Source organism: Anoplophora glabripennis, unplaced genomic scaffold (assembly GCF_000390285.2).
Source record: "Anoplophora glabripennis isolate ALB-LARVAE unplaced genomic scaffold, Agla_2.0 scaffold1009, whole genome shotgun sequence".
NCBI classification, from domain to species: domain Eukaryota; kingdom Metazoa; phylum Arthropoda; class Insecta; order Coleoptera; family Cerambycidae; genus Anoplophora; species Anoplophora glabripennis.
In genome coordinates, this window is record NW_019417140.1 from 59217 (window position 1) to 83390 (window position 24174).

At 32.1% G+C, this 24174-nt stretch overlaps 1 protein-coding gene across 6 annotated transcripts in view; it reads left to right on the forward strand.

Annotated features, from left to right (window-relative positions):
* LOC108913781 (piezo-type mechanosensitive ion channel component) overlaps nt 1-24174 on the forward strand; it is a gene marked incomplete at its 5' end in the record, with an annotated part of 120390 nt that overhangs the window by 54582 nt on the left and 41634 nt on the right. For all 6 annotated transcript variants that reach the window (XM_018719402.1, XM_018719406.1, XM_018719408.1 and 3 more), the window contains 6 exon segments: nt 8125-8568; nt 12895-13029; nt 13091-13216; nt 14733-14880; nt 17547-17758; nt 17819-18104. In XM_018719402.1, coding sequence (XP_018574918.1) covers nt 8125-8568; nt 12895-13029; nt 13091-13216; nt 14733-14880; nt 17547-17758; nt 17819-18104 — 1351 coding nt within the window.

The following is a 24174-nucleotide window of genomic DNA, read 5'->3' on the forward strand; positions in this document are numbered from 1 at the left end:
AGAAAAGTGCTGCTGAGAGTCATCTACTGCTGTTGGAAACTTATGATGAACATATTTCATCCATAAAAACATGTGAGTAGTATTAATTTTGGCGTTTTAAAAGTTGCGATTTCAATGCAGTTGATAAAGAACGCTTTGGACAACTGAAAAAGTTCGAAAATGAGGAATTGGAAGCATTACTCGACCAAGATTCATGTCAAATGCAAGATCAACTTGCTAAATCGTTGAATGTTGATAACAGTTTCCAAACCTTTAAATACACTCGTGACCCAAAAGCAAGTAAAATAGGTGCTATATGAATTGAAGCCATCAGATCACTACTTATTCCGATCCATGAAACACGGCCTGACTAAGCAACGCTTCCAATCTTACGAAGATATGAAAAATTTAAACGATTGGTGGATAGCATTAAAAGATGAGTTGTTATTTTGATGCGGAATCCATATGCTGTCAAAAGGATGGGAAAAAGTAGCGGCTAGTGATGGACAATACTATGATAATAGTGTACACAATTTTTCACATAAAGTCTTGAATTTATAAAAAAATCCCTCAAAATGAATTCACAGTGCTAGTATTTCTTTATTTTCCAACCATAAAACCATTCTTATCTTATGCACTTTTCCTATATTAAGTAAAAATGGTTAATATACTTTATAAAAAAAATCTGTTATTCTTTCTTTATAGTTTATATTTAACTTCATCTGATGACATACCTAATTTGAGAGGAAAATATTTATTATATCATATTTTTATTGTCATTGAAATTACAACTATTCCCAAGATGCTGCAAACAACATACATTTATGTCATTAATGCAGATTGGTTACAAGCAAAATCCTAATATAATGATTATATGTATATAGGATTTCAATTGTTTCTGAATTATAACATACTCGTGTTCTATAAAATAATAGCGAAAGGTTTTTAATTAAAATCTAAAGTATATGTATGTAAATATATTTTTATAATTTGTCATCAGATACATTAGTAAGATTAGAAGGTATATTATATTACATTTATTTTTAATATATAATATATTTAATTTAAGGCCTGTTGAATGGAATGATATGTACATATTCACATCCCAAAAGTTCTAATCGGATAAAAATATTGAATTTGATTTTAGATGAATGATATTTTAGTCTGAAGGATAATATTAAAGATTCAAAAACCAGAGTGTCTATCCAAAATAAATAATCACAGATTATTTAACTCATTTTGGCTAATTTGCTATCCTGGAAAGAGAAAGAATTTGAAAGCACTTTATAAAAAAATTTAGTATATATAAATATTTTAAGTTATAGCCACATCACGATAAGACTTTTGGGGTCAATGTATATAATATATATACAGGGTGTCCCACTAAGGTCGGCGAGGTACGATATTAGGGAAAGTATAGGCCTTAGAACTTCGGGAAAAAATTTTTGATATTAAATCAACCAAGGGAAATCGCTGGAAATAGTTTTCAAGTTTGTAGCTTTACCGTTAGGAGGCATAATCTACATACCAAAACATAGAGTTGAATTTTTCTCAGAAATGTTTCGTATACAGGTACCTATATTAAATAGTACAAATATGGATAGCCGGATTGATTGCACATAACTTTTGTAATTGACATTTTGCTCTATCTCAACATAAAGGGTGGGGGAAGCCCCTAATATCTGATCAGAAAAATGCATTTTTTTTTAAGGATTGGTTCATCGAAAGCCCATATTGTTATACCTAGTTGGAAAGGTCTTTTCATGCTTTATCGTGGTGGATGCATGTCATTTATCTCAATATGGAAACCTATAGGTGGCGTTATTTCAAAAGAATGCCATTTTATGGATTTTTCTTCAAAATTTTAAATGCATTGCTATAGTTTTCTTTACATAAATGAATTCTGCACAAAAAAATGATGTATAAGTTTGAAATTTCTAATGAGAGTGTTGTTTATTTATTGTAGCTATTTATCCAAGTTTAGGTTGTTTCACGTTTTCATAAAAAAGTGAAATAGCAGGATAAAACTTTTTATAGGTTAGTTTGAAGAGCATAAAAATAGCTACATTGTGACACCAAAGAGGGTTCGATTTTTATTTTTTTTTGTATCAAATTAGTGAGCAAAAGTAAATAATGATAATGAATTGAGGAACACGATGCTAACGAAAAGACATTTAATTACCAAAACAAAATTCGTTTATAAAACAACCTACCTAAACCCAGGCATGAGTGAGTCAATAACAATCTTGAAAATAATAACAAACAAATATAATATAATAATATAATATAACGAAAGAGCAATTAAATTTTAACAAAAGTAAAGATGTTTATAAATGTTCCAAATGTATACTATTATTTTCAATACAGGAAGTTAACCTTCGCTGCGTGCTTAGGTAGGTTTTTTTGTAAACCCATTTTGTTTCGGTAATTAAATGACTTTCGTTAGTGTCGTGTTCCTTAATTCATTATCATTATTTATTATTTGCTCACTAATTTGCGAATAACTTGATAACAAAAAAATATATTCCCTTTTTGGCGTCAAAATGTAGCTATTTTTATGCTTTTCAAACTTACCTATAAAAAGTTATATCCTGCCATTTCACTTTTTTAAGAAGACATGAAACAACGTAAACTTGGATAAATAGTGCCAACAAGTAAACAACACTTTCGTTAGAAATTTCAAACTTATACTATACATGGTGTTCCATAAGCACATGATCAAAAAGGTACTGCGACATTTTTTGGCTCAAAAGAAGACAATTTGACCTAACTTTCATTAAGAAAAAATGTCTGGTTCCTCTGCTATTGACTGTCAAAGTTGAAAAAAAAAAGTTGAAAAAGAATGTGTTTTTTGTAATATCTGGAGAATATTACGATGGATTTTAATGAAATTTGCTGTGGACTTGTTCCTAAGTAAAACTCATGTTTTGATGAAGCAACCGCGTCCATCTGCCTTGGGCTAGTGGTAAATTCTTGAGTGTCTTGGTACAAGAATTACCAGAACTTTTTATTTGGTCGCTGGAATTAATTCATTTTATTTTTATTGATGCATCAGTTCTTTTTCGAGATTTTCGTGCTCTTGGTAAAATCTTGTAGCATTCATGGTTTTTATGCAAAAAATTTTTTTCAATTTTAGACAATCATTATCACTACTACTCAAGTACAACAACTACTCGCTACAATTACTAGTAAGCGATGATGTCATTTTATAATAAATGAATTGTCAATCAATTCGTTTCGAATGGCGTTTTCTAATGAAGAGATGACCGACTGATCAAAGTCTTAGGGTTTTACGAAGACAACTTGGGTGGGAGTGTACGCGTCTACGCGGCGCGATACCCAAATTGACGGGTATCAAATTACCGATTTACATGGATTGAAAAGAGTTTGTGGGAGACTAGGCAATTTGGTGTTCGAGCCGTTGACTGTGTGGGTCGTTCTCAATTACGAAATGCAGCAGTTTAGGGAGACGTTTTAAATATGGTCGCTGAAGATCCAAATATCAGTACTCGCCGTCTGACAGTGGAATTTGGCATACCAAAAAGTACAATTAATCGCATCATAAGACAGCAACTTCTCCATCGTTATCTTGTGACGTCTATTCAGGAGCTTTTACTATACTATTTTGAGAGAAGATTTCATGAGGTGAAAATCACGTGAGGTCCAAATAGGGGAGGGGGGCTCTGGATAACATCACTATTGCTCACAATGGGGGAGGGGGGGTTGTTGTTACATATCACGTGTATATTTTCGCGGAACCATGCCCGAGAATGCCTTGCTGTGAGCTGCGATATTATATCACAATAAGTAACGCGCAATTGACATGGTCGATCTTTGCAAGATCGTCCGTCGCCTCGCCCGCGTTGGCTGACAACCGCTGCTGTTTTCTTTTTATTGATTTTCATAAAAAAAATATTCTGAAAATATTGAAGCTTTTTTTAACAAAAAAAATACAATTGATGTTAGATAGGGGGGGGGGCATAGCTTACAACCTCACCACGTATCACCAGGGGGGAGGGAGGGTGTAAAATAGTGGCCTAAAAACCTCACACGATTAATGGATGACCCCTAAGGAGTGTCGGCATGCGATCCAAATTTCACCAGCCAAATTTTATTCACCATTACGCAGAAGAAATCCCTCATGCGAGGCGTATTAACCACTTTCAGGTGGAATTTCCAATAAATGTTCGGGCCGGGATCATCGGTGACATGCTTCTGGGTCCTTATGTCATGCTGCGCCGCTTGAATAGCGAAAATTATTTCAATTTTCTGATGAATACTTTTCCGGTTCTAATGGAAGATGTCCCTCTCGATCTTCGTGCTCCTCCACAGTTTAGTGCAAATGTAACTGCACTTAAATAATACTTTTCCATTTCCACACAAGTGGATCGGTAGAAGAGGGAGAGATGTCGATTGGCCCCCTAGGTCCCCCAACTTAACGTTGTTAGATTTTTTTCTGTGGGGAGCCTTGAAGAATATAGTTTACGCTACTCCTGTGGAATCCCAGAAAGAATTATTGCGTAGGATTCAAAATGAGGCGGACGTAATACGGAAAGATCCAATAATGTTGAGGATGGCTCAATTCAATTTCAATCGAAGGATCCAGCTATGCATCCAGGAAAATGGGGGGCATATCGAACATGTCTTGTAATTCCACCATCATCTATCGTATCTATGTAACTATCATCCAGTTTCAATAAAGAGAATTATGTCTTTCCTAAGTACGTCTTTACATTTTTTGAGTGTTAACAAAAAATAAATCTAATGAAGTAAAATGATATTCAATCCGTCGCATTGCGACAGACTTTAAAGTTGCGACCATTTTACTTTCAATATTGATATCCTAGGTAAAAGAATTGGCAATTATTATTAGAGAAAGCTGCTTCTTGTAAAAGGGCAGATTTACTGCGATACATTTAAAATTGTTAAATCGCAACGAAACAGAAAACAATTTTTTGCGTAAAAACTATGAATGCTACAAGATTTCACCAAGATACTTACTACGATAGTAGTGATTGTAGTGAGTATTTGTTGTACTTGAGTAGTAGTGATAATGATTGTCTAAAATTGAAAAAAAAATTTTTGCGTAAAAACTATGAATGCTACAAGATTTTACCAAGATACTTACTACGATAGTAGTGATTGTAGTGAGTATTTGTTGTACTTGAGTAGTAGTGATAATGATTGTCTAAAATTGAAAAAAAAATTTTTGCGTAAAAACTATGAATGCTACAAGATTTTACCAAGAGCACGAAAATCTCGAAAAAGGACTGATGCATCAATAAAAATAAAATGAATTAATTCCAGCGACCAAATAAAAAGTTCTGGTAATTCTTGTACCAAGACACTCAAGAATTTACCACTAGCCCAAGGCAGATGGACGCGGTTGCTTCATCAAAACATGAGATTTACTTAGGAACAAGTCCACAGAAAGTTTCATTAAAATCAATCGTGATATATTAGGGGTTTCCCCTACCCTTTCTGTAGAGAGATCTAGAACAAAATGTCAATAACAAAAGTTATGCACAAAGAATCTATTCATATTTGTACTATTTAATACACCTGAAGAGGAAACATTTTTGAGAAAAATTCAACTCTTTTGGTATGTAGGTTGCGTCCCCTAGCGGCCGAGCTACGAACTTGAAAACTATTTCCAGCAATTTCTCTTGGTCGATTTATTTATCAAAATTTTTTTCCCGAAGCTCTAGGGCCTATACTTTCTCTAATATCGTATATCGACAACCTTAGGGAGACCCTATATACAGGGCATTCTGAAAAACACTAGCATAAATTCAGGACCTGATAGAATTTCAAGAAATATTATGATTTGTTCCTATGAATCATGGGCGTATCTTTTTCCGTTTTCAAGATGCAAGGTGTTGAAAATAATTTCTTAGAATCTAGTTTTGGTCTTATCTTCCACAAAATTCGACTGAATGAACTGAAATTTTGTTATGTGGGGTTTCTGGGGATGCTAAATACTCTGGAGTTAATAATTTGTGCCTATATCATACAGGGCATTCAGTACAGTACTCCGCGGTAATATTTTAGGTCCTAACGTTTTTGAGGTTAATCTATTTGCCCCTTTTGTCACTTGCTGTTATGGTAAATTTTATTCTAAACAAAAAAGGTTCACTTGTAAGAAGTGCTAAAATTTATCCGTTTTCGAGAAAAACTGGGCATAGTGTGCCAAAGTCAAGCAGCTAGTATCCCAAATTATTATATTTTATTTCAAGTAGGCTTTGGCACCTAGTTACTAGTCATTAATAAAAACTCAAAATCAAAGTTATTATTTTAATGACAATGATAAAAAGTAATAGTTACTTTATTTCTGGAAAAGTTTAACACATACTGAATACAACTGAAAAAAAGAAAAACAACAAGAACAACTAATTATTACTAACAGAAAATTAAAATTTAAGGAAAATAAAATCAGAATAAGTGTTCGAAATGTCCTCCATTTTCACAAATACAAAAAGGAATTCTTTTATGTAATGAAAACAATGTATTTTTCAAAGTTTCTGAATCATCTTTTAGATGGTTGAAAACATCAACTATCTTTTATCTCGGATGTTCTGCTGAATTTATTTCTGTTTCATATACTTTTTATTTGGCATAGCTCCAAACTACATAATCAAAGGGATTAAGGTCTGGTGACCTTGGAGGTCAATGAATTGGAGCACCTCGACTAATCCATCGGTCAGGAAAATTTTCATTAAGCCATTCTCTGCATACTTGAGTAAAATGTGGTGGAGCACCATCATGCATGAAATAATTATTATTTCTTGCTAATAGTCGAATATCATCTTCAATAATTTCAAACAGACTATTTCTTAAAAAATCTAAATACTTGGTGCCATTTAAATAACCATCCAGAATGTATTAACTATTAACTGATTCCCCATCATAGTAGCCCAAACATTTAATTTAAATGAATGTTGAAAATAGGACTCATTTTGGCCCTAGGATTTTCAGTCCACAGATGCTCATTATGAGTATTAAACACTCCTGTTTGAGTGAAAGTTGCTTCGTCCGTAAAAAGGATAGATCATAGAAAATTCGGATTTTCATTTTGTCTTTCTTCCAGCAATTAACAAAAAAATCTGTTCGAAGCTCGTAATCATTTGGAAATAAATAACTTGCACTTTTGTATAATGATATGGGTGTAACTGTTGCTCTTTTAAAATTTCCCAAGTACCACACACGGACACATTTGCTCTTTGTGATAATTTTCTGACACTCACTGAGGACTCCTGAAATATCTAATATATTTTCTTCTTTTTCAGCAGTCCGTATAGTTCTTGGTAGGCCCAAATTTCCTGTTTTTGGTTTAAACGAGGTTATCTCCTAACATCACCTTTCAACATCCAAAAATGTATTTCTATTTGGTAATCTGCGACCAGGAAATTTTTCCGAATATTGCCTTACAGCAGCAAATCTGTTCCCTAAACATTCGCCTAAAGTCAGCAACATATCGGTATATTTCGAGTTTGAATAATTATTACTGTTATTCATACCGTAGCAAGTAGAAATATTTCTTATTACACAAATTAAAATAAATACTTGTTCTGATAATGCACATACCACGTTCATTTGACACATTTGACACAAGCCTACTTGAAATAAAAAACAACAATTTGGGATACTAGCTGCTTGACTTTGCCGCACTACGCTTGATTTTTCTCGAATACACAAACTATAGCACTTCTTACAAGGACACCTTTTTGTTTAGAATAAAATTTGCCTTAATGCTCATAACAGCAAGTGACAGAAGGGGCAAAAAGATTAACCTCAAAAAAGTTAGGACCTAAAATGTTCCCGCGAAGTATACTGCACAGAACGCCCTATACGTTATAGCCAAAAATTAATAACTCCAGAGCATTTAGCATCCCCAGAAAGCCCACATAACAAAATTTCAGTTCATTCAGTCGAATTTTGTGGAAGATAGGACCGAAACTAGATTCTAAAAAATTATTTTCAACGCCCTATATCTTGAAAACGGAAAAAGATACGCCCATGATTCATAGGAACAAATAGTAATATTTTTTTAAATTCTATCAGGCTCTAAATTTATGCTAGTATTTTTTTGAACACATATATCTGCTTAGGAAATAAAATACAAGATGTTCTATTGTCTGTTTTTAGGGAATCTGCATTATCTCCACATCCACATGAATATATTGAAGAATTATCATCTAAAGATCAACCCACTATTGTTAAATTACTTCTAGCTATTTGGTATATAATTATGAGCAGATCAGAAATTCTTTGTTACTTTGTAATATTTCTAAATCAAATTAAAACGGCGACTTTTATGTCACTACCTCTTCCATTAATGGTGTTCTTTTGGGGTTCCCTAACAATACCAAGACCATCCAAAACGTTTTGGATTACTATTATAGCATATACTGAAGTTATTGTATTGATAAAATGTTTGTTCCAATTTGACGTAATGTCAGAAAATAGTAATTGGTTTGATGTTGGATATCGATCAAATCCATTTTATCCTCCAAAGGTTATAGGAACATATCGACAGAAAAATTACGCTTTGTGGGACTTGCTATTGCTACTTGTTGTATTTTTCCACAGGTAAATTTAATTGCCTTTAATTTCACATCCTAATGATTAATAGTATATTACGTAATAAGTGTTGTAAAAAGCATTTTACGCACGAATGGAAAAGTTACGCACGACGCCGCGTAGCGGCGAGTGCGTAATGCTATGAGTGCGTAATTGCATTACACCACGTATTACGTACTATACTTTACCTACGACCACTACTTTAAATACTTAAAAACATACCGTCTGCGATTAATGCAAGATTCCTATTACGTCGTACGGTAAAAAAAATCGCATAGCTTGGTAAAAAAATTGTACAGTTTTCCTAGTAACCACCTAGCAACGGTCAATACAAACAGTATTGTACTGGCCGTTGCTAGGCAGTTGCTAGGAAAACTGCGTTTTTTTACCGTATGTAATAGGAATCTTACATTGATCGCAGACAGTGTGTTTTTAAGTACTTACAGTAGTGGTCGTAGGTAAATGTACATATTAATCCTAACTGCTAAATACAATGTTTACAAACTTGGACATTTTTTTTAAGAATAACTAACTTATAATGATCATAATCATATAATGCAAAATAATAAATAAAAAGGAAATATATAAATACTTAACAAAAAAGTGTGACCACATCACAGGATACATAAGTGTTCAGTGTTGCCACTTTCTTTATCAACATACAGGGTGTCTCACGGTGACGGCCCATTAGAATTATTTCAGAAACTACTTCGATTTGAATTTTGAAAATTTGGGATACCGGGTTTTCGTGCATGCCCTTCTCAACTAAAATAATGGCCATCAACTTGCTTATTTTAAATGAAACACCCTATATATTATTGCAATTTTGGATTCTACGTGTTATTTTAGGTGGACTTTTATGAAGTATCTCTATTCTTAAACTTAACCGTTTTCGAGATATTTAATTATTTTCAAAAAAATTGAGAGAAATAGTGACCAACTTCAAACCATGTGTATTTTATAGTAAGAAAGATAAAGCAACAATATTTATAGGGGGATAACTAGACCCCTAAGCTTCCCATCCATACTTTCAAAGTGGCTTATTTGCATACAGGGTGCTAGAAATTTAATCAGGGTTCGTAGTGGTCTGGAAAACCGGGAATACCGGGAAAAGTCGGGGAATTCATTATTCTTCATAAAAAACAGGGAATAGTCAGAGAATTTTAAAATTTGATGCTTGCAACTGGAAATTTTGTAAAAGCCGGCCCTGAGTTCTTGAAAGAGAAATTTATTTGTTTTGAAACCTTTATAAGAGATTCTTTGGGTTTAAAAAAAAATATGGAGCCCAGAAACAGTTTAATGCATAAACACCAAATAGCATGTAAAAATGAACTACAAGTGACCTGGATTTTTTTTTATAAGTCAGGGAAAACCTGGAAAAGTCGGGGAATTCTATATTACTTTTGAACTACGAACCCTGTTAATGCCGAGTTAACTTCAAACGGTTTTTTTAAATGGAACACCCTGTATCTTTTTCTATATTCTGATACACAATTTTATTCTCTTTCGAACAGTATCAGGGTTCCCTAAGTTTTTAAGTTATCTACTATTTTTTGTGTAATCACCTAACATCATGTAATTTCTTGCGAAGATAGCTGTGGAATTTTTAGCAAAACTTCAAAACAAACAACTAAATTGTCACCAGTTATTCATTATTATTTATTCACAGATGTTGCAATGGGATTTTAAGCAGAACATTTACAGTTTTTAATGAGACATCCCAATTTTCCACCAATGAGCAGAATAAAGTTAAGAAGAATTCTAAAAAATCAACTTCATAATATATAGTAATACACAATTTTAATTATGTATGTTGATAATAATAATGCAAGATAAAAAAAAATGACTTAAAAAGGTCATAAGTGTTCAATATGACCCCCATTAACAGCTAAGCACTTGTGGATTCTAGATATAACACCATCAGTCACCGCTTTTCCTATTTCAGCTGCAGGCAATTCATGGAACGCTCTTCGTATTCGAGCAATCAAATCCTCTTTTGAAGTAACGGGTGTAGAATAAACTTTTTGCTTTATTACTCCCCAAACATAAAAATATAATGGAGTGAGATCGGGCGACCTCACTGGCCAATTCCACAGTCCTAGGCGTCTCACCATATATCTTCAAACATTTCACTTAGCTGTTGATCGATTTGATTGTGACAGTGAGGTGGAGCCCTATCTAATTGATACCAACACTTCCTCAATTGGTCTAAAAGTATATCATCTAGAAAATCTGCCACAACCATTTGCAAAATATTCAGATATCTGTTGGCATTTAAATTTTCTTCGTAGATATGGTAAGAAATTTGGTTATCTTTAATTAGACAAAAAACATTTAAACAAGTTGATGGCGACTTCCGGTATAACCGGAAGTGGTACGTGGACGCCACTATTTTAGTTGAGAAGGGCATGCCCGAAAACCCGGTATCCCAAATTTTTAAAATTCAAATCGAATGGGCCGTCACCATGAGACACCCTGTATAAGCGATCTCATTCAATTAAAAATCATGCACATTTACAAAAATATCCAGTCTTTGTCTAATCTCCAGGCACAGATAGAGTAGACATGGCACAAATATTATTGACTCTTTAGTTATGCACAAATTTTTTTAAATATCATTAGAAATAAAAGTCTAAAGTATGTATTTAAGCATGAAAAACTAGAAAGTCATATAATCTCACCACTGTAAATTTCAATAAATTCCATATTTAAATAATATTTTTGTGCAGGGTGGTCCAATTTGGGAGGAAGTATTGAGGAGCTCCATCGTGTATACTGTATACAGAATTTCGAGAGGAATGCCCTAAACTCTAGAAATATATTCTACATTTAAAAATGATTAAAAACCTCAAATGTACATATTCTGATTTTTATTTGTTTTCAAGTTAAAAGTTGTACCAAAATTCCTCACACATATTGTTCCATTGTATCCTTCATGTAATAAGTGGTGCTACTCTTGCAAATTTTCTTCAAAACATGAAGCTTAGAATGGAACAATATGTGTGAAGAATTTTATTGTGACATTTAACAAATAAAAAGCAGATAACAATATTAGAGGTTTTTAAATTATTTTTGCATGTAGAATACACACCAGTTTGGGACATTTCCCTGGACTTACCCTAAATATCAATAGGTTCTATTAAAAAATTATTCACAATGACAGCCCAAATATTAATAAAAAAGCAATGTTGAACATATGACGTATGGAAATTTTTATTAGACCATTAAGGCATATTGTGGAAATTACAAATTCTGTTGTGAATAAAATTGTTGCGGAGCAGTCTTAGCGTTGTTAATAATTTGCTAATAGTCACTTAGAAAAGTGTACATGTAAAAGATAGTCTTGTTGTAACAGAGCACATAAAATGGATACAATTCTTATAACGTGTACTAATAAAAATATTACCCACACTAGATCAATACCAAAACATAAGAGACTTTTGTATGACATTAAGATGTTATTACTAGTGGTGCATTAACATACACTTGTCTCCACCGAGTGCAACTTTGTGCATGTGACAGATATATACCTTATATTTGGTAGTATTAATAAAAAACAATCAGTCCGAATGAATTTTGCATCAGATATTGGACTAAATAGTAACAGTAGTCATTTTTCGACAACTTTTATTAAAGTAGATTTTTAGCAATCGGGTTCTTTTATCAAGACCATTTCGTTAAAAACAAATCTCCAAGTTTGTAAACACATACAATTGTTTCCAGAAAAGTTGACAGTGTATTTGACCACATGCTGCTGGGATCAAAAAGTGTAATATAGTACTAAAGATTGAAGAAAATGATATAGAATGTAATTTAATTGATGTCTTCACCATATGTTCAAATTCGTATTACACTAAAACTAAGTCGGATATATCTAACTCAAACTGTTAAAGAATATGAAAATAGGTGCATTTGTCAAAGGTAGTGATCTGTCAATTTTATTCAATATTTAATATGGCTCCTTAGTCATTGCTAAAAAAAACAAGAGTATAAAAATTGTTGTTGTATGTGACAAACATAACCTACAATTATTGTAAATTTCAAAATTCACAATAGGTGCCAAAAGATAAATTAGAAGATATCATTCAGAAAGCATATATCGCTTCCATGTAGCTATTGTAATATATCTTTCCCTGTACTGCCGCACATAAAATATTGTTTTCTGGTACCTACAATATTCAGATGCTGACTTTTGTAAATAGGTAAGTTTAATTGCAATCCCACTGGTAAATCGGTCTAAACCATGTTCTTTTGATCCCAGGTGTTTGGTTAGCGTGGTCCCAATCTTTTTGGGGCACTCTGTAAATAAGTTTTCATATTTTAAATATGTTCCAGAGTACTTCTGAAATCCATGGGTATCTGGAGTTCAAGTCCAGTACCAGCTGCTTTGGTTAACAAGGGTAATTATAAATTGGAAGATGGACAACTTGTGCCCTTGAATTCTGGTTCACCCAAAAATAATAGTAAACAGTAAGAATGGCAAACTATTTCTGAATAAATAGAACTAATAGATTATTTAAAATTTTTTTAGGGAAGATACTTCACAGTCAACTTCAAAAAAAAGTGAATTGACATTGCGAGATGATGATAATATATTTTCTATAGAAACTTCTGCAGAAGACCCATTATCACATTTACCTCAAACATTGCAATTAGCGTAAGTATATTTAATCAAATTCTGTAATAAATTCAACAAATAGCAGAAATAATGTACAAATTCATTATGTGAAAAAGTTATTTTCATCACAGTTTCTTTTTATTTTTTATTTTCACGATTTTTTTCTATAATTGTATATTTTTATTTATAAATGTAACATTTCATGATTATACACTTTTTGATAGTAATAGTGTATTAAAAAAAGAAAAATCTCTTTTCTTAGCACTGCCGAAATTGCTATAAAAGCTGATCTTTTTAAGCTATTAAAAAAAAACTTAAGAATTACTCTTAAGAGCCATCCGTTTTGATGAGCAGTGAAACCGGATCAGTAGTGTGGAATGGTAAAGACACACATGTTTAAATGACAGCGTTTACACATCCCATTCGAATGCACCTACGGGATACTACCGCACCTTGTGGCATGGCGAGATGATCGGATCACCGAACAAACAGATAGAACACTTGCAGTTTAATGAAAGCATTCAGACCATCTGACGTGCATATCATCATTACGCCTTCAAAATGTGACATGCATATTTTCAGTAAAATACGTTAAATTCTGCTCATTCGATAAAAGACCCCCATAATCTGGTTAAAAACGGCCATCTTATTTCTACAGAAATGTAAACTATAAGAAGAAGCATTGACATATTGGATTGCATTGTTGTTGTTTCTTGTTTTTCTTTTGCATGTTTTAGGTATTTCTTATCCAGACATTACCCACAATCACCATCACTATCACTTTTTCAGCTGCACTGGTTGATGAGTCTTTATTTATTTAGTCACAGGAGTTGCTGAGGTGCTAAGGGTGCATCCCACTCTGATGTTAACGTCAAGGAATTTTTACCTAATTAGAAAAAAATAAACAATCCTCTTATTCTCTCAAATGACAGAGATGTATCTTGTTTATGTTATATCATGATTTGCTCCTTTTTTCACTGATTCCTCAAACTGTGGTCCATCGGCTAGCTGACTCGGTACTAGCAGCGTAGCTGTTGATGTTCCTCCTTAACAGTTAACTAGCTAACATTTTTTCAGTAGAACCTCGGTTATCCGAATCGTTATCCGATTATCCGCTATTAAGTCGCTGATGAAGTCCATATTATCCAAATTGTGCAACAAAATTTTCCCACCATAGGTGTTTATTTTACCCATTCTTACATATCTAAATTCGTATTGTGAATGAATACCTTAATGTAGTAGGTATGTTGTAAATATGTATACCTGTTAAATTTTTAGTTATCAAAGATAAGAGTTGCCACATTACTTCGAATAATTGAGGTTTTATTATACATATAAATTCATAAATTAATGTATAATAATTTCTCAAAGAAAAATTAAAAGTATTCAAGATAGCAGTGTTAAATTAATTAGTTAATTACCTATATCTGATATCAAAAACCCTTTATCAGTTAATTTGATTATTAGTCTAAGATTAAACTAAATATGAATATCTTATTAAAGCAGTTTAAATGTTGAAAATTATAAATTGCTAATTTACCATTTTTTATTTTAGGACCTCTAAATATGCAGAATCTTTTAAAAAGTTCATTCATCAATTGTTGGATCCAACTTCTAGGGTTGCTGCTGATGTGTATTCTTTTATGTTTTTATGTGATTTTTTCAACTTTTTTGTCATTTTAATTGGTTTTTCTGCATTTGGAGTAAGTATACTTATTTTCATAGTTTCTTGTTATTAACTACTTCAAGAGCTTTTCTACAAAATCCGACAATTCGACATGTAGTAAAATAGTAGTTTCTGTCAAAACTCTATTAGAGATCTTAAATAAAAATAAATCCTCAACACGTTTATATAAAAACTTTAGTCGCAATGATTTTTTTAATTCTGTTGTTTTAATCTAGCATACATATTTTTAAATGGAATACCCTACATATTTTTACACATTTGGTTAGAACGTTTTCTTAATATTTTAGTTATGGAGTGTAAACATGGAATCAAGACTTTTATGGGTTTCACATACAAATTCTTAACCCATTTTATATCCCAAATTAAAGTTTAAGGAGTCGCCGTAGTAGCGCTGATGCACTGGAGAGTCTATAGCAATGAACTTGCTCTTTCACGTCTCGTGTCTTTTCATACTCTACTTACTTACATCAGCTTCACCTTTATGTAACCCAAAAAAAGACTCACTTTTTTTAGTTTTTTTAACACGGTGTCTTCACTTCTTGTATATACACTCCATAATTATAGTGATGAGGTTTGATGGGTTTTTCTGTAATAATAAGGGAGATATAGCATAAGTTTAATTTATTTTTTCTTTATTTATTACGGGTATTTTGCAACCTGTGAAAAAAAATTGAAAACTGAAACAAAAGAATTGTCTAAAGGTGTTTTTTATAAAACTACACAGACCACCTAGACTGGCCGTATCTAATTCCAATGCACGGGTACCAGTGAATGCAAAATCCGGGGAAGTGGAGTGTCTAAGGCAATCTGATCGCGCGCATCTTTAAGCAGATCCGGATTAAGTAATATTTTTATTACATATTAAACATTATATTGCATCTTATGACAAATATTCAATTTTAAGTTTGTAATTCAGAAAATAGTATATTTTAGTGTCATATTAAATAAAACTACAAAATAATTTAAATATATTTATTGTCCTCTAAATAATATTAATTTATTTAATATTTGCCTTTTCGTAGATTTTACCGAATTAAATAATTTGACTTCATGATTTATTCGTACATCGATATACTTTTCACATTCAGCCCTTACAAGTTCTATTAAATGATTACAATTGTTAGGCAAATTATCAAATTGATGTTCATGCAAATTTTCAAATATGTTCACATTCAGAAAGTTTTTTAATACATGATAAACAATTTTATTTTTCTGTAGCCTAGGTGTTCTGCTTTCATCATTATTTAAAAATTTTATTAATTTTTCTGTTTCTTAGCATATTACTACGACATCTCGAGATGGATACGTCAAACAACCACGATCTTTAATAAAAATTAATTGACTGTACGAATACTGAATCTGAAATTAGTTTTGTTTGCGATTTTTTTAATTGAAAAAAATATTTAATTAATTTTCAGCTATCTCGAAATGACGGGAATTGGTAAAATTTCATAAAAATTTAAGACTCACATAAAGTAAATAATTACTAAAAATATTTTACAGTAATTCATTCATTATTTTATAATAACAATATCACGTTAATCACTACACTATGTGGGCGAACAAAATTATAAAGCTAACCCTGGAAACTTGTGACGTTAACCGAAAAATGGCGTACATATTTACCTTTTATATATTCCTTTTTTTTACTTACCTAAAGAAGGAAACTTTTCGCCTCTCTTCACCAACTCGATCACTTCTATTTATACAATGTTTTACAATACACTTGCCCATGATAAAACGTCTAATTATCGAAATCACAGCGATGCGTACACGTCAAATGCTAGGACACGACTGAGCGCTGGGCTCCAAATCAGGCTCCAAAGTGTTTTCACCAAAGTCGCTCTATAAGCCAGTCTAGGTGGTCTGTGATAAAACTACTTTTACCTAACCTCACACTGAAAATAGCAAACTAAAAATTATGCCCACTATGGGTTGTATTCTACCTTACAGGCGCTAAATAAGAATTAAGCTAAAAATTTGGCTAGAAAAATGGCAACTATGAAATTAAGTGACCGTCCTACGGTATGTACAGTCCCTACAATATTTGTTGAGATAAAATTCGAAGAACTACTCTAACAATTTACCACGACAGGGGCGTACCTTGAAATTTTCCCCAAATGTCTTTCTACCTCAGGTGTCGAATGCGGTTAATTCCAAGAAATGACGCAGGAATCTTGTTGGAATTCTCTCTCAACAAATAACATATGGACTATATAATTTCACTGCTTAGCTTAACGCTTATTCACTGCCTGCACTGTTGAATGCACCTAATATATCAAACTGCATTTTTTTTTAATATCAAGCTCTAAACAAGCAAAGTCATATTCAAGGAAGTTACATTGTCGTAAACCATGCTCCAAATTCAAATTTAACAAGAGAAGAAAATATCTAATGTAAAAAACAGTATCCTTAAATTATAAGCATATGCAAAAAAATTCCCTCTATTTGCCAACATTTTTTTACCAAATTTATACAAAAGATCATAAGCTAAACGTCTGTTTATTAAAATGTTATTTAAACGGAGGAGTTATATATAGAATCTTGTCAAAGACGCATCTAATTGAAAAATATTCACCTAAGGAATCTGATTAATGGTTTTACCTACTTTTTTGTAACAATGTGTATATCTGATACATCTCACCTAATGTTTAATATTACATTAAAATTTTATGCTACTAGGCACAACAAGATGGTGGTGTTTCATCCTATTTGCAAGATAACAGAGTGCCCCCACTTTTCCTCTTTATGTTGATTCTACAGTTTATGCTTATAGTAATAGATCGAGGAATATATTTAAGAAAAAATATATTGGGAAAAATTATTTTTCAATTTATTCAAATTGTATTACTGCATGTATGGTTGTTTATAGTTTTTCCAGTTACTACTGGGAGGTAAGTTGATTCACTAAAATACCAGAAGTATTGAGATTTTTTATTATTATTTTATTTTAGTCAATTCAATAAAGTATTGCCGCCACAGATGTACTATATGGTTAAATGTTTTTATTTGTTACTTTCGGCCTATCAAATTCGGTGTGGTTATCCAACTAGGATTCTTGGAAACTTCCTCTGCAAGGGATATGGATATGTTAACATGTTTCTTTTCAAAGGATTTATGTTGGTTCCATTTCTGTTTGAACTTCGTACGTGTATGGACTGGATGTGGACGGAGACATCAATGACTGTTTTTGATTGGATTAAAATGGAGGATATTTTTGCACACATTTATCAATTAAAAGTAAGTATATACTTACAAATATACGTACAAATATATATGTGTCCTGAATTCTAACTGGAAAAGTCTGTTTATAAAATTAACTGATTAAACACGTCAGAAAAAAATCAAAGATTATTAGATTACAGAAAAATAAAAATTTATTTCTGACACAATATTTGTATTACATTTACTAACATTCTCAGTGGTATTTCTGTTAAAACTAAGAGGTGTATTTTATGTCACTATTGGCCATAGATGGAGGGCAGTAAAGGATTTAATTTGGCATAAAAATATTTTCTTTATCGTCATATTTGTAGATGGAATTACAGTGCAAATAAATTTTTCGATCCGTGAAACTGAAAAATTAAGCGCAGAGAATTAAATTTTGGACAGTTTATTCTAGATTATTCTTGCCTGTTAGATTTCCTTGAAAAAAAGAATGGACCTGTTAGATAGTATTTAGAGCACTATTTATATTGAACCCATCTAAAATTTTCAATTTGTCGTGATTAAGGTAGAGCAAGTAAAAAAATCCTTATTGTATATGTTTATGATTTAAATTATCTTATTTCATCTTTATCTTTAATTTTCTATTGTTTTTGATCTAATTTTATAACACCTAAAATGTAAAATTATTTATTTATTTAAAAAAGTTATAAGCAACCAGTTGCAATAAAATTAATAAAAAAGCAAAAAATAAAATAAGTTGGTTTTCCTCATTTAATTTGAATGAAAATAAACCTTTCTTAACTTATTGTACTTTTATCGATGCAGTTATTTATAATCTCAGAATTTAATACACTTCTCATTAAACTGGAAGGTGCATGACAGTTTGGTTATTGCCCTTTAATAGTGTCTATATAATTGTGTAAAATTTTTCAACAAAAAATATATTAAAAACATATTTAAAAAATTATAGAGCACTATTTTTGTCAGGAAACAATAAATAAAATTGCATATATCTGACAAACAGTTGATTTTACAGAGTAATCGAAAAAAAAATTGATCTAAATTTGATTGTACGGGGGTGATCTACAAATATTAAGAAAAAGAAAATGTTTTTTTTACGAAACTAAACTTCTTACTGTCCTCTGCCTATGGTTATGGACGATTTAAAGTTTGTCTTTTAATTTCTAAGTAAATCAAATCAGGAATTATCGAAATCATGTCTTCTGTATGATTCATTATTAAACCATCAATTACTTAGTAACAGACAAAAAGTACCCATCCTATGGATATTTTATGATTAACTTTTTATCTCTACATTATTGGAAACTCCAAACTTCTTCTTACAGTGCGATACGTTTTTAGAAGTAGGCAACAAGATATTAAAAAAGGTACAGTAGAACCTCGATAATCCGAACCCCTGTAATCCGAACACTCGATAATCCGAACGCCGTTTTGGGAAAAATAAAAATAGTATGTAATCAGAATCGCTCTCTAACTGCTACAGTAAACAGAGCATCACCGTAGTAAACATTGCATCTTTAATTTTTTTATCTTTCTGGACAGTATAATTTTTGTGTGTGTACAGTACTGTACTTTCTGTGTGTGTACAAGATTGTATACTAAAAATATTACGAAATTCATGTGCAATACATTACATAAAATATAGTTACCTTACTGTAGCACAGTAGTATGTATTTCATAAAACAAACTATTTTGTACCTTTAACAATACAACGTGCTCCTTATTTTAAGAGAAATAGTATGTCAGTGTTCATTTTTTGCATGCTACTATGCCTGGAAAGCACTTTAGTTGGTAATCCGAACGATTCGATAGTCCGAACCACCCCCGGTCCCAATTAGTTCGGATTATCGAGGTTCTACTGTATATGAAAAGGCATTACAAAATTTTATTAGGAGAAGTTGTTTAGAATTAAGTTTTATGGTGACACTAATTTGGAGATAATTCATAAGCGGTTCATATGATTTTTGAAATTAAATTTTATTTTGATATTTTCTAAAAAACAAAATTTTGGATTGAAATTTATTACACTTAAGTCTTTAAGGATACCGAATATGTTTGCTAATAAGTTTAGACTTCTTACAAGTATGTTGTATACTCTTATTATATACCTCTCGTCGTCTCGCGGGCATGACAATTTTTAACAAAAAACTAAAATATGTATTATTGTAAAATAAAATAAAAATTTACAATGAGGTTGGTTTCAGTCATCTGGAAAGTTATGACATAAAAAGATCTAACCAAATTCTGAGTTTCATGGCACAGGGGACACCTGGGACATTTTTTAAGAGAACTAACGTTTAAACATTCTTTTCTTGAACATTGAACCCTTTATCTGTAACAGAAGTTTCGCTGTGTTTACAATACTCCCGATGATGGCCTTGTTCACCAGGTTAATGGACCTCAGCAATTACAGTATGCATAAGAAATCAATGTTTATTGAATCTCATACTAATGTGATAATTTTGTAGAAACTTTTAACAAGACGTTCTAGAAATTTTCATAACATAAATTACAATGAAACATAAAATAATTTTGAATAGAAATTGATTTTATATTTAATTTTCAAAATTCTTAGTTACTAAAAAATATGTCTTAATTAAAATTGCTATTTTTGACAATATTATAATGTGAAATTTCATTTTACACAAAAAAAAAACACTGTTCTTGAGAAAAACACAATTGACTGTCTCTAAAGCTTTTGTTCCTCAACAGGGTCTCTGAAAGACGAAAGGGAATTAATTTTGGTAAAGGTCTAATAGTTCTAATATCTTAGAAGTGTATTTTGTGTGAAAACATCATTACATCTTACATTATTTCAAAACTTTAAAAAAAATCATTAATTTCAATAAAACAGCAACAAAAATTAATGACGCAAAGGTGGTGTTCCTTTGCATCATTAATTTTGAAACTTTTTCATCTCTTGTTTTTTTTTTTGATATTTGGTCTTGTTTCTGAGATATTTAATGAAATTTGTGGCAGTGTAGCGCCCCAGCCTCGTAAATTGTATATAGGTGATTCAGGTTTAATTTGGATAACTTCAGGAATCGATAGAACAGGTTAAAATAATGTTCATTCATGATATAAACTTATTTCTTAAATTGCGCCGTTTTGGAGATGAGGTCGTTAAAGTAGAGTTAGATATAGTTCGATACCAGATTAATTATTCAATTCACGTGTCAAGCAATGACACTAATCACTTCAATTTAGATTTTTATAACATAACATCCAATACAGAACATATATTTGAATACAAATGTATCTTCAACAAGCTACCACAAAACAACTTGGAAGACTTCCACTGGCAATCACAAACAAATCAACCATTAGTTAGCGGCCAAGTAATCCAGGCAGACCTCGCTCTCCCAAAAATTGATGCAACGAACTGACTGGCGGCGGCTTTTCGACGTCGACCTCCTCTGTTTTCGAACATCATATTTCTAACACTAGGATTTTTTTTCTGTTTTACCCTCATAACTTTTGAACTTAATAATACTTTTAACTATGATTTTGACAAACATTAGTTTATACAAATCACTATGAGTTTTGTTTTTCATGGGTTGCTATAACCTTAAATGAAATTTATGCGGTTGGGGCGCTACACTGTCACGAATTATATTCAATATCTCACAAAGGACAAATATCGAAAAAAAAACAAGAGATGAAAAAGTTTCAAAATTAATTAGGCAAAGGTGGTGTGCAGCTGTTTTATTGAAATTAATTTTTTTAAAGTTTTGAAATTATGTAGGAGGGGGGTAGCACACAAAATACACTTCTAAGAGGAGTAGGTGGTTCAAACATAAGGAGCTTATGTAACATCATAAGGAGTGTTTGTGTTACGAATTTCACTTCAATCGGATGAGTGGTTCAAAAGTTATGAGGGCAAAATTGGAAAAAAATTCCTACTTCAACGCCCTCTATCTTCCAAACAGTGCGATTTAGGAAATAAGTTTATACAATAAATGAACATTATTTTAACCTGTTCTAACAATTCCTGAAGTTATCCAGATTAAACCTGAATCACCCTGTATATGACACAGAGATCTGTTATCACAGAGATAGAAGAAGGAAGGTACACAAAAGGGCATTAAGGCTCAACTAGTCTGAGAAATCAGCCATTGCCCAACATGCGTTAGATGGACATGTAATAAATTTATTTCGAAGACACTGAGGCAGGGTTCTATAACCTGGTGAATGAGATAAAGATGATGAAGACTTTCAGATGAGAAGAACATGATTACCTCTTCTAAAGAATAAGTAATAGCGTGAGGAGAGAATGTATGGTAAACGACTTCGCAATCCTGAAAGATACACAGCAGCATTGACGATACCAAGAACGAAGAACCACACCTACGATCCTGCTGTGCAGGCATGGAACCGCGTATAGTGGCACTGGGTACTTATCTGTATTTATGTCTCTTACCCTACTCCGCAGGACTAGAGGCGTGCGGCTCTGATACTATAAAACGTAATAACGAGGTCTCAAATGGCCTCAGTAATGGCAAAAACTTTTAGAATTATTGGATGCAATCTATTACAGAGATCACCATGAAAGTCTCAGAGAACCACCATTACCTAAAGGATGGTTCCATCCAAAGCAGCCTTAGAACCAACAATAAAAAACCATAATCAATATTAGGATCGGTCTAGGGATTCCAACAGTAGTTTCGCCCCCACAGAACATAGCCCGAGAGCAATAAGGACAGGTCAAAGATTCCTAACTAAAGCTAAATGCATTACAAATCTGTAATTGACGATGACCAGATTGATAGGCCACGGCAAAACAACCTGAAAAGCCATGATACCTTAAATAACAAATAAAATAAATGTAAATGTATTAGTGGCTTCAAATACATTTATAATTGTTATTTTTCTACATAGTCTCCATTTTATTCAAAACACTTTTAATGTCGTGAAGCCAGACTTTTGGGACTCTCTGCATAAAATTTCACTGTGATTGCAGCCATTTTTACATTAAGGTTTCCAACTCTCCAGATTTCTTGGACGATTGAGGTGCAAGCCGTTCTTAAGACATAGAAGAATGTAACTACTGAGTGTTTATAGTCGTGTGATTTAATTTTTAAGGGGTGATTATACACCTTAAAAGAAAGTTAACACTAAAATGCCTGACAAAAGTTGTATAATAAGAGATTTGATTTAATTTTTTTTAAGATTTTTTCAAAAATTGTGCAAACATTAGATGTTACAAAATGATGAACACCAGATGTTCAAAGTTATCACCCTGTTGTTAAATGCAAAGTTTTGTTTGATTTATCCATAAATCGGCATAACTTGCAAGGCCTAAGGCTTGCCATCGAATTATTATACAGTATTATTATTGCAGTTACTTCAACACATTTTTAAAGATTATCAAAGTCAAATATTTCGTTGTTGTATACCATAGTTTAAATAAAGCCCTATAAAAAATCTAAGGATGTAAGGCCGAGTGACCCAGGAGGCCATGGAACAGGACCACCAAGATCAATCTATTTATTTTCAAACACATTGTTCAAATGCTGGCGAACTAAATAAACTATTAAAGAACAGAGGTACCCCATTCTTGTAAAGATTTGTCGATCTACATTCTTCTAAGAGTTCTTGCAAATGATGTTGCAAACAACAAGTTACCTGTTGCCCAGTCTGGAGCCAAACGTTTATCGAAAATATGTTCTGAAACTGGTTATGACAAACAGCACATGGATTTTCAACCAACCAGATATGAGTAGTATAAAGTTGTTTATGCTGTTACATGTAACCGTTGGTTCATCAGCACCAAGCGGGACTTTGCGTTTAACAACAAGGTGACAACTTGGAAAAATTTCTGCAAATTGCTGAAAATCTTAAAAAAAAATTAAACAAATCATCACTCTTATTATTCAACTTATGTCGAGGGGTTTTAGCATTAATAACCTTCTTTTAAGGTATTTAATCACCCTTTAAAATTATTGTTATAAGACTGTAATCACCTCAGATTGCACCATGCCATTCAAAATAGATGATGGGAAATGCTGAATCATCATTCTCTTTCACATTAATGCAGTTTCGTAGTGCACAACACCTCTCTGTAGAGGTTATGAGCAAGAAGACGAGACAGTTTTCCATGTACTCTGCGAGTGCACTGATG